The sequence below is a fragment of the Oncorhynchus masou genome, chromosome 27, assembly GCF_036934945.1.
Source record: "Oncorhynchus masou masou isolate Uvic2021 chromosome 27, UVic_Omas_1.1, whole genome shotgun sequence".
NCBI lineage: Eukaryota > Metazoa > Chordata > Actinopteri > Salmoniformes > Salmonidae > Oncorhynchus > Oncorhynchus masou.
In genome coordinates, this window is record NC_088238.1 from 5,869,071 (window position 1) to 5,881,570 (window position 12,500).

A 12,500-nucleotide genomic window follows, 5' to 3' on the forward strand; every position below is an offset into this window, starting at 1 on the left:
TCCTCTCCTCTCCCCTCCCCCTCCCCTCCCCTCCCCTCCCCTCCCCTCCCCCTCCCCCTCCCCTCCCCTCCTCTCCCCCTCTCTGCCCCTCCTCTCCTCTCCTCTCCCCTCTCTGCCCCTCCTCTCCTCTCCTCTCTCCTCTCCCCTCCCTGCCCCTCCCCCGCCCCTCCTCTCCCTCTCCCTCTCTCCCCTCCTCTCCTCTCCTCTCTCCTCTCCTCTCCCCTCCCTGCCCCTCCCCCCCCCCTCCTCTCCTCTCCCCTCTCTGCCCCTCCTCTCCTCTCCCCTCTCCCCTCCCTGCCCCTCCCCGCCCCTCCTCTCCTCTCCTCCTGTCTTGTCAGATTATATAAGTATGTTCCCCCCTGACTGTCACGTCGAAGTCAACTGCTACCATCTTTATTTGATGGGCTGGTAAGTAAAGTTAACTGACTGTTGAAATCCCCTCAAGGTTCCAAGGCAGAATGTCAACGCCTTCTAGAATGCACACAGAATGGAATGTTCAGTACACAAATTAATATTACATCAACTGTTCAGAGAAATGTCGTTGTCATACAGTATCTATGTACATGGATTACAGAAACTGCTTGATGTATAAGAAACTATATTACAGTACTACTTAAACAGTACTACTTGATTATGCGCATACAAATCCTACTTGATGACACACTACTGTAAGTACAGTTCATGATGATTATTATCAGGCTTTAGGACTAAAACACGAGCTACATAATTTTCTAATAGGAAATAATTAATAGATAAATGGTCTTCCTCTCTGAAAATGTCCAGTAGAGGAGCTGTAGAGTGGAACGGGTGGTGACGGACAATAACATGTATTCTGCTGCAGAACGGAACCAAGGAGACTGGGCTCACACACACACACTCACACACACACACACTCACACACACACACACTGGGGGTTTGATGCAGGGTTTAATGGGAAATAGAGAGACTTGATAGATGTTCCATTCACACACCGTCACGCTCTAGATCACTGGCCCAGCTCTGGGACACACACACATGAACACGCACACACACACACACACACATGGACACAGGACACACACTTGGATAGAAGTGAGCACGGATGCGCAAATGCACACACACACACACACAGGTACACACAGATGGCTCACACACAAAACACACTCAAGCAGACACGCAGGCACACACACACACAAACACACACACACACACACACACACTCAATCTGGTCATCAGATAATGAGACTGGCCACATGCTGCTCTCTGACCCCTAGTACTGGCGGGAAGCACATTAAACAATCAACCACACACACCCCATCTCAGTGATAATGTCAGCCTTGATGGCTTCCAGTCAGTTTGTCACCAAGGTCACGGTCCCTATCAGAAAACATCTCAAGACATGGATAGAGTGAGTTTACAGTACTGTGGTATAACTCTCTCTCTCTCCTTCCCTCTCTCTCTCTCTCTCTCTCTCTCTCTCGCTCTCTCCTTCCATCCCTCCCTCTCTCTCTCTCTCCTTCCCTCTCTCTCTCTCTCCTTCCATCCCTCCCTCTCTCTCTCTCTCTCCTTCCCTCCCTCTCTCTCTCTCTCCTTCCCTCCCCTCTCTCTCTCTCTCCTTCTCTCCCTTTCCCTCTCTCCTCTCTCCTGCTCTCCCTCTCCCTCTCCTTCTCTCTCTCCTCTCTCCACTCTCCCTCTCCCTCCCTCTCTCTTTCCCCTCCGGATGCTGTGCCCCTCAGCCCAATGACACAGACGTAAGTAGACGGCATCATTTCATTCTCCTTCTCAATCCCTTCTTTTTTTAGCAGAGCTCAATTTAACAACATCTGTGCTTCACTGAAACTCATTACATTATGCACACACAGCATTCACACGTTACATTCAGACTCTCACACACACACACACACACACACACACACACACACACACACACACACACACACACACACACACACACACACACACACACACACACACACACACACACACACACACACACACACACACGCATCACTCACACACACACACACACACACATTCACAACATCTCATTCAGACTCTCACACATCACTCACATCACTCACACGTTCAGACTTTCTGTCACGTCCATCCACTCTGTTGTTGTGGGTATGCTACATCTCCCAGCATGTTTCTCTGTTGTTGTGGGTATGCTACATCTCCCAGCATGTTTCTCTGTTGTTGAGGGTATGCTACATCTCCCAGCATGTTTCTCTGTTGTTGTGGGTATGCTACATCTCCCAGCATGTTTCTCTGTTGTTGAGGGTATGCTACATCTCCCAGCATGTTTCTCTGTTGTTGTGGGTATGCTACATCTCCCAGCATGTTTCTCTGTTGTTGAGGGTATGCTACATCTCCCAGCATGTTTCTCTGTTGTTGAGGGTATGCTACAACTCCCAGCATGTTTCTCTGTTGTTGTGGGTATGCTACATCTCCCAGCATGTTTCTCTGTTGTTGTGGGTATGCTACAACTCCCAGCATGTTTCTCTGTTGTTGTGGGTATGCTACATCTCCCAGCATGTTTCTCTGTTGTTGTGGGTATGCTACATCTCCCAGCATGTTTCTCTGTTGTTGTGGGTATGCTACATCTCCCAGCATGTTTCTCTGTTGTTGAGGGTATGCTACATCTCCCAGCATGTTTCTCTGTTGTTGTGGGTATGCTACATCTCCCAGCATGTTTCTCTGTTGTTGTGGGTATGCTACATCTCCCAGCATGTTTCTCTGTTGTTGTGGGTATGCTACATCTCCCAGCATGTTTCTCTGTTGTTGTGGGTATGCTACATCTCCCAGCATGTTTCTCTGTTGTTGAGGGTATGCTACAACTCCCAGCATGTTTGTTGTTTTTCTGATTGGAAACAGAGAGCAGATCCATAGTTTGAACAGTTAGAGCTGCCGCCCATCACTCACACGGACAAGCAGCACCGTGGACAAGGACAGTGGGAGAGGGGGCGCTCATGCAATGCACATCTCTCTCTCTCTCCAATGTCAGGGCTCTTCTCCAGACTGCAGCAGCAGGGTGTGTGTTTAGTGTGTGAGTGGAGGCCAGCTGAACAACCAATCCTGAACTGCAGCAGTAGGGGCCCTACTCTCCAGACTATAACCACCTCCTTAACCCAGGCCTCTGCTTGTGTCCCAAATGGCCCCTTATTCACTATATTAGTGCTCTACATTAGACCAGAGCCTATTTGGGTTGTGTTCAACAGTAGTGCACTATATAGGGGATAGGGTGCCATTTGGTAAACAGCCTCATCCTCTGTAGCTAGTAGCTGTGCCCTGGCTATTAACTACTATAATATAGCTAATAGCTGTGCCCTGGCTATTAACTACTATAATATAGCTAATAGCTGTGCCCTGCTAATTAACTACTATAATATAGCTAATAGCTGTGCCCTGGCTATTAACTACTACAATATAGCTAATAGCTGTGCCCTGGCTATTAACTACTACAATATAGCTAATAGCTGTGCCATGGCTATTAACTACTACAATATAGCTAATAGCTGTGCCCTGGCTATTAACTACTATAATATAGCTAATAGCTGTGCCCTGCCTATTTACTGCTATATAATAGCTAATAGCTGTGCCCTGGCTATTAACTACTATAATATAGCTAATAGCTGTGCCCTGCTAATTAACTACTATAATATAGCTAATAGCTGTGCCCTGGCTATTAACTACTACAATATAGCTAATAGCTGTGCCCTGGCTATTAACTACTATAATATAGCTAATAGCTGTGCCCTGGCTATTAACTACTATAATATAGCTAGTAGCTGTGCCCTGGCTATTAACTACTATAATATAGCTAATAGATGTGCCCTGGCTATTAACTACTATAATATAGCTAGTAGCTGTGCCCTGGCTATTAACTACTACAATATAGCTAATAGCTGTGCCCTGGCTATTAACTACTATAATGTAGCTAATAGCTGTGCCCTGCCTATTTACTGCTATATAATAGCTAATAGCTGTGCCCTGGCTATTAACTACTATAATATAGCTAATAGCTGTGCCCTGGCTATTAACTACTATAATATAGCTAATAGCTGTGCCCTGCTAATTAACTACTATAATATAGCTAATAGCTGTGCCCTGGCTATTAACTACTACAATATAGCTAATAGCTGTGCCCTGGCTATTAACTACTATAATATAGCTAATAGCTGTGCCCTGCTAATTAGCTACTATAATATAGCTAATAGCTGTGCCCTGGCTATTAACTACTACAATATAGCTAATAACTGTGCCCTGCCTATTAACTACTATAATATAGCTAATAGCTGTGCCCTGGCTATTTATTACTACAATATAGCTAATAGCTGTGCCCTGGCTATTAACTACTATAATATAGCTAATAGCTGTGCCCTGCCTATTAACTACTATAATATAGCTAATAGCTGTGCCCTGCCTATTTATTACTATAATATAGCTAATAGCTGTGCCCTGGCTATTAACTACTATAATATAGCTAATAGCTGTGCCCTGCTATTAACTACTATAATATAGCTAATAGATGTGCCCTGCTTATTAACTACTATAATATAGCTAATTGCTGTGCCCTGCATATTTACTACTATAATATAGCTAATAGCTGTGCCCTGCCTATTTACCACTATAATATAGCTAATAGCTGTGCCCTGTTATTTACTACTATAATATAGCTAATAGATGTGCCCTGCTTATTAACTACTATAATATAGCTAATAGCTGTGCCCTGGCTATTTACCACTATAATATAGCTAACAGCTGTGCCCTGCCTATTTACCACAATAATATAGCTAGCAGCTGTGCCCTAGCTATTAACTACTACAGTGTAGCTAAATGCACGCTGCCCACTCAACCCATCCAGGACTCTATAAATGACAGAGAGAGAGAGAGACCACTTACAGAAGGCCAGGCAAGTAGTCACAACAGAGGGGATTCTCTCAGAGTGAGGGGGCGGTAGGTAGGCAGATACAGTAGATAGCTCTGTTGTCTCATAGTGGTTGAAGAGATGGTGTGTGTGGGCTGGGAGGAGGGAGGACTGGTGAGGTTCATAAAGGAAATCAATAATGTTCATACAATATGTATGTACCAGCATCCCTGTTGTGTTTCTCTGTGTGTTTTCCAATAACAGACAACAGGAATTATTCTCAGGGGAGGGAGGGGTCTGGGTGGGGGGGGGGGTCTGTTACCATGGTAACATCTCTGTGCTGTGGCTCATTGTGGTTCAAGAGCAGTCACAATGATGACCTCATTTCCTCTATTTGGAGACTAAATCTCTGTTTTTTTTCTTTATTTTTTATTCTCACTTTATCTCACTTTTCGTCTCTCTCCATACTTCTCTCAATTCAATTCAAGGGGCTTTATTGCCATGGGAAACATATGTTTATATTGCCAGAGCAAGTGTAGTAGATAATAAACTTAAGTAACAATAAAACAATAATAACCACTAAAAATGAACAGTGAACATTACCCTCACAGAAGTTCCAAAATAGTCAAATACATTTCAAAATGTCACATTATGTCTATTTCCAGTGTTGTAACGATGTGCTCTTTCTCACTCCCTCTCTCCAGTGCTCTAATACAGAGGGCATCTGTCCGCTGGCATGTGAAGCCATGGTGAGGATCTACAGGCTATGTGTGCATCCCAAATTACACCCTAGTCCCTTTATAGTGTACTACCAGTGACCATATCACTGTATAGGGATTAGGTTGCCTTTGTGGACACAGGCCATATCTCCTGTCCTACTGTGGTATGTAGCCATCTCACACTCCAACCCTGTTGACCCCTATACCACAGCCATGACCTCCATGACCTGAGTCACATGACTTATGGTCCCTTACATCAACCTGCCCCATTATAAAGACCCTGCCTCAGGGTGTCAGGTTGTATGATGGACCATTAGTAAAAGAGATCGGCTGGTCTCTGCTTGTCAAGAAACAGCATCCATCACTGTCTTCTCTTCTCTCATCTGTCCTTACTATCCTCTCTCTCTCTCTCTTTCTCCTTCTCTCTCTCCCTCCCTCTCCCTCCCTCTCTCTCTTTCTCTCTCTCTCTTTCGCTCTTTCTCTCTCTCTCTCCCTCACCCTCTCTTTCTTTCTCCTTCTCTCTCTCTCTCCCTCACCCTCTCTCTCTCTCTTTCTCTCCTTCTCTCTCTCCCTCCCTCTCTCTCTCTCTCTCTCCTTCTCTCTCTCTCTCTATATATATATATATATATATCACTCTCTCTCTCTCCATCTCTCCCTCTCTCCTTCTCTCTCTCTCTATCTGTTTTTCTCTCTTAGGACCTGGCCTGCTACCTCATCGACAGCAATGCTTTCATAATCATCTCCAAAGAAAAAAGCCATGTGAGTAACTCTGATAGATGTTGAGATAGATATGTGTGTGTGTGTGTGTGTGTGTGTGTGTGTGTGTGTGTGTGTGTGTGTGTGTGTGTGTGTGTGTGTGTGTGTGTGTGTGTGTGTGTGTGTGTGTGTGTGTGTGTAGTCATGTGCTAGGTAGCACAGCAGAGGGAACATGACTGTACAGCTCATATACTAGAGTCTGTATAGTCTGTACTATGTCACTGAACAGAACAGAAGAACCAGTTCATAGTAGTGTATAACTGTAGTGTATAACTGTAGTGTCCCAGTCCATAGTAGTGTATAACTGTAGTGTATAACTGTAGTGTCCCAGTCCATAGTAGTGTATAACTGTAGTGTATAACTGTAGTGTATAACTGTAGTGTCCCAGTCCATAGTAGTGTATAACTGTAGTGTCCCAGTCCATAGTAGTGTATAACTGTAGTGTCCCAGTCCATAGTAGTGTATAACTGTAGTGTATAACTGTAGTGTATAACTGTAGTGTCCCAGTCCATAGCAGTGTATAACTGTAGTGTATAACTGTAGTGTCCCAGTCCATAGTAGTGTATAACTGTAGTGTATAACTGTAGTGTCCCAGTCCATAGTAGTGTATAACTGTAGTGTATAACTGTAGTGTATAACTGTAGTGTCCCAGTCCATAGTAGTGTATAACTGTAGTGTCCCAGTCCATAGTAGTGTATAACTGTAGTGTCCCAGGCCATAGTAGTGTATAACTGTAGTGTATAACTGTAGTGTATAACTGTAGTGTCCCAGTCCATAGTAGTGTATAACTGTAGTGTCCTAGTCCATAGTAGTGTATAACTGTAGTGTCCCAGTCCATAGTAGTGTATAACTGTAGTGTATAACTGTAGTGTCCCAGTCCATAGTAGTGTATAACTGTAGTGTATAACTGTAGTGTCCCAGTCCATAGTAGTGTATAACTGTAGTGTCCCAGTCCATAGTAGTGTATAACTGTAGTGTCCCAGTCCATAGTAGTGTATAACTCTAGTGTCCCAGTCCATAGTAGTGTATAACTGTAGTGTATAACTGTAGTGTCCCAGTCCATAGTAGTGTATAACTGTAGTGTCCCAGTCCATAGTAGTGTATAACTGTAGTGTCCCAGTCCATAGTAGTGTATAACTGTGGTGTATAACTGTAGTGTCCCAGTCCATAGTAGTGTATAACTGTAGTGTCCCAGTCCATAGTAGTGTATAACTGTAGTGTCCCAGTCCATAGTAGTGTATAACTGTAGTGTACCAGTCCATAGTAGTGTATAACTGTAGTGTATAACTGTAGTGTCCCAGTCCATAGTAGTGTATAGCTGTAGTGTCCCAGTCCATAGTAGTGTATAACTGTAGTGTATAACTGTAGTGTCCCCGTCCATAGTAGTGTATAACTGTAGTGTATAACTGTAGTGTCCCAGTCCATAGTAGTGTATAACTGTAGTGTCCCAGTCCATAGTAGTGTATAACTGTAGTGTATAACTGTAGTGTCCCAGTCCATAGTAGTGTATAACTGTAGTGTCCCAGTCCATAGTAGTGTATAACTGTAGTGTATAACTGTAGTGTCCCAGTCCATAGTAGTGTATAACTGTAGTGTATAACTGTAGTGTCCCAGTCCATAGTAGTGTATAACTGTAGTGTCCCAGTTCATAGTAGTGTATAACTGTAGTATAGGCCTTGTAGGAATTTAGGGTCTAATCTCTCCACTGGGACTGAGGGAAAACACACCACACACACACACACACACACACACACACACACACACACACACACACACACACACACACACACACACACACACACACCAGAGGCCCATTACACTGGGCTTGGCTCCTGACTAATTGTTTTGCTGGTTTTTATTGTCAGTGTATCGACGTAGAGGCTTCCAGGCTTCCAGGGCCGTGTTAGAATAGTGTTTATCTAGGAAACACCTTATCTATCCTCTCTGTAGACCAGATAGGTTGGATATTGTCTCCTTCAGTCCATGTAATATATTTCTTACCACATGCTCGTGTTGTAATCTGCGTGCGTGCGTGCGTGCGTGCGTGTGTGTGTGTGGGTGGGTGTGTGGGTGGTGCAGGAAAGCTTGGCGGGTAAAGCCAGCTGATCTTGTCAACACGAAACAGAGATGAGAAAACATGCTTGATCCCCTGTCCTACTTCCTGCACCCTTCGGGCGGCACGAGTTACAGATGGAAATGGTCCATTTACACAAATGACAACACACCTCACTCAATTCAGCGCTTACTAGTTCCATGCGTCAAACCATGTATCAAAGTTATTTCAGTTATATTAAAACCAGGGAAATCTGGAGAGTCCCCCTACTGATTATAGACACGTAAGTTTAATAAATTGTGACAATAAAATAATAAGTACGTTTATAAGCAATAGCGTGGTACAAGTCTTACTACACGATATACATATCAATCAAACACGGTTTATTAAAAATAGACACTTACCAACAAATACAAGAACCTGTTTCAGTTTAATACAATATGCAAAGAAATACAAGATGTAGACCAGATATAGATTCATTAATAATGGCTGTTGTTGCGGAAAAGGCTTTCGACACTCTTGAATGGCCATTTCTATTCAAAATTTTGGAAGCTTTCAACTTTACAGCTGAAATAATACATTTTATAATAAATATTCTATTCTATTCTATATTGTATATCCCCTAAAGAAAAGATATACACAAATAATATATGATCTGATGAAATTGCTTTAAAAAGGAGCACAAGACAGGGATGTCCCCTCTCCCCCTCCTGTTTTCACTGGCAATTGATCCGCTTGCAGAAAGAATTAGACTAGACCCAAATGCATACAGGTATCAGTATTGGTAAACATGAACATAAACTAAACTTATTTACAGATGATCTCCTGATATTCCTGACCAATGTTGAAAACTCAAAACATTTGACTTCTCCCAAAGTCTGAGAGGGGTTTTAACCTTGTATCAACTCACTACCCAAGGCTTTTACTTGCTACATATATACTGTAGTTAAATGCATCAGAGAGGAACACTGGGCTCATGTTGAAGATGTGCTCATCCATCGCCAGAATTTCCTTGTGTCTATTTTGAAAGGGTAAAGAACTATTAAAAACGTCATAGTTAAGAACACTATAACAATATGGAAGAAGATTAAACGTGTTCTACAAGAACCAATATCGCTCCCTAAAACACCACCTGGTGGAACAATCCTTGCATAGTTTTCCAGAAGTCTCTGATAAATTGGTCCACATGGAAAACTAAAGGCATAGTAACTCTAAATGACTTGCTCATAGGAAATACTTTTATTTCCATGACAGCTTTAAAAATAAAAAAAGATATGTTAAAAGACATGTTAAAATATGTGCACCTTAAAAGTTGTATACAGCATCACCTCATGTCCATTTGAAATCTTTAGGACATCAGCGCAATCTAGAGTGAATCCTATTTGAGTCAGAAAAGGTTTTTCATATGAAAGGTCAGCTAAACATAACCTTACGGAGAGCCAATCCAACTGACAAACTCTTAGAATAACATCATCTAAACCATTGGAACCAAGACTTAAAATGAACTGATATTGGCACAAGATGGAGGGAATGTTGGAAGATCACTGGTGCAGCCAATGCAGCCTGGCGGCTGGCTGCCCCTCGGTTCAAACACACACACACACACCAAACACAAACCCACCAAACACAACATGAGTTATTCTCAGCTGAGGAGCAACGAGGCGTCCTAATCACAGCCCCTGGGAAACAGCTAGTTATTGTGTTGTCACTTTTCTGTCTGTGTCTTAAGATTAAAACTCTTTCAGTCTCCTAGTTGTATTGTGTCTATGCCTGTGGAACAGGGAGGAGGGGGGAGTAATTGTAGCCAACTGTCTCAGTTCATATTTTATGAGTGTGGGGGCGGCAGGTAGCCCAGTTGCTAGAGTGTTGAGCCAGTAACAGAAAGGTTCCTGAGCCAGTCGATCTGCAAGGCACTTAACCCTAATTGTTCCAGGGCCATCAATAGTGGCTGGCCATGACCCCCCTCTCTGAGGGGGTCTCAGGTAGACTGGGATATGCAGGAAACACATTTCCATTTAACCTCACACTGGATATGTGGAAAACAATATGAGCCTTTTTCAACGTGTGTTTGAGCAGTACTTCCTTAAAACTAAAATAGGTCACAGGAAACAGTCTATCCCCACATACCTAAATTGAAGCACCTCTGCAGGCACACACACACACAGACACACAGACACACAGACACAGACACACAGACACACACACATACACACACACACAGACACACATACACACACACAGAGACACAGACACAGTCTAAAATAGGTCACAGGAAACAGTCTATCCCCACATACCTAAATTGAAGCACCTCTGCAGGCACACACACACACAGACACACAGACACAGACACACAGACACACACACATACACACACACACAGACACACAGACACACACACAGAGAAACAGACACAGACTAAAATAGGTCACAGGAAACAGTCTATCCCCACATACCTAAATTGAAGCACAGACACACACACACACACACACACACACACACACACACACACACACACACACACACACACACACACACACACACACACAGACCCAGCCCCTCTATACACAAATAAAATGATGAATGAACGTATGAGTGGGCTAACACAGTCTTTAGCTCAGTGTGCCAACACAGTCTTTAGCTCAGTGGCTAACACAGTCTTTAGCTCAGTGGGCTAACACAGTCTTTAGTTCAGTGGGCTAACACAGTCTTTAGCTCAGTGGGCTAACACAGTCTTTAGCTCAGTAGGCTAACACAGTCTTTAGTTCAGTGGGCTAACACAGTCTTTAGTTCAGTGGGCTAACACAGTCTTTAGTTCAGTGGGCTAACACAGTCTTTAGTTCAGTGGGCTAACACAGTCTTTAGCTCAGTGGGCTAACACAGTCTTTAGCTCAGTGGGCTAACACATTCTTTAGTTCAGTGGGCTAACACAGTCTTTAGCTCAGTGGGCTAACACTTTCTTTAGCTCAGTGGGCTAACACAGTCTTTAGCTCAGTGGCTAACACAGTCTTTAGCTCAGTGTGCAAACACAGTCTTTAGCTCAGTGGGCTAACACAGTCTTTAGCTCAGTGTGCAAACACAGTCTTTAGCTCAGTGGGCTAACACAGTCTTTAGCTCAGTGGGCTAACACATTCTTTAGTTCAGTGGGCTAACACAGTCTTTAGCTCAGTGGGCTAACACAGTCTTTAGCTCAGTGGGCTAACACAGTCTTTAGCTCAGTGGCTAACACAGTCTTTAGCTCAGTGTGCTAACACAGTCTTTAGCTCAGTGGGCTAACACAGTCTTTAGCTCAGTGGCTAACACAGTCTTTAGCTCAGTGTGCAAACACAGTCTTTAGCTCAGTGGGCTAACACAGTCTTTAGCTCAGTGGCTAACACAGTCTTTAGCTCAGTGTGCAAACACAATCTTTAGCTCAGTGTGCTAACACAGTCTTTAGCTCAGTGGGCTAACACAGTCTTTAGCTCAGTGTGCAAACACAGTCTTTAGCTCAGTGGGCTAACACAGTCTTGTGATGCCCAGATGACCCAGATCAAACCCAATCAGTCACACTGGACATTACATCCCATGGTACACTGCCAGAGATATTACTTGGCAAAGAGGTCTCAATGAGTATCGACTGCTCCTTTACGACTTTGCGAGTCCTTCAAATGAAATGTCCTAGTAAACTGAAAGCCCAAGAACCCAACACAAATCCTCAGAGGTAGTAGAATAGTGGAGCAGAGTCCACCGCAGGCTAGTAGAGGAGAGACGGCTACGGTCACTCAAACACTAGCTGTCCTCTATACACCTAACCTCTACCTCTACCTCTACCCAGCTGATGAGCTGTCCTCTATACACCTAACCTCTACCTCTACCTCTATCTCTACCCAGCTGATGAGCTTTCCTCTATACACCTAACCTCTACCTCTACCTCTACCCAGCTGATGAGCTGTCCTCTATACACCTAACCTCTACCTATTCCTCTACCCGGCTGATGAGCTGTCCTCTATACACCTAACCTCTACCTCTACCTCTACCCAGCTGATGAGCTGTCCTCTATACACCTAACCTCTACCTCTACCCAGCTGATGAGCTGTCCTCTATACACCTAACCTCTACCTCTACCTCTACCCAGCTGATGAGCTGTCC

General features: G+C 43.8%; 1 protein-coding gene across 1 annotated transcript in view; it reads left to right on the top strand.

The window, feature by feature from the left end:
- Positions 1-12,500, top strand: part of LOC135515263 (voltage-dependent calcium channel subunit alpha-2/delta-3-like) — a 21,805-nt gene that overhangs the window by 1,439 nt on the left and 7,866 nt on the right. Inside the window, exons 2-4 of the mRNA XM_064938960.1 lie at positions 1,717-1,731; positions 5,552-5,596; positions 6,263-6,325. Coding sequence (XP_064795032.1) covers positions 1,717-1,731; positions 5,552-5,596; positions 6,263-6,325 — 123 coding nt within the window. The remainder of the gene's footprint in view (positions 1-1,716; positions 1,732-5,551; positions 5,597-6,262; positions 6,326-12,500) is intronic.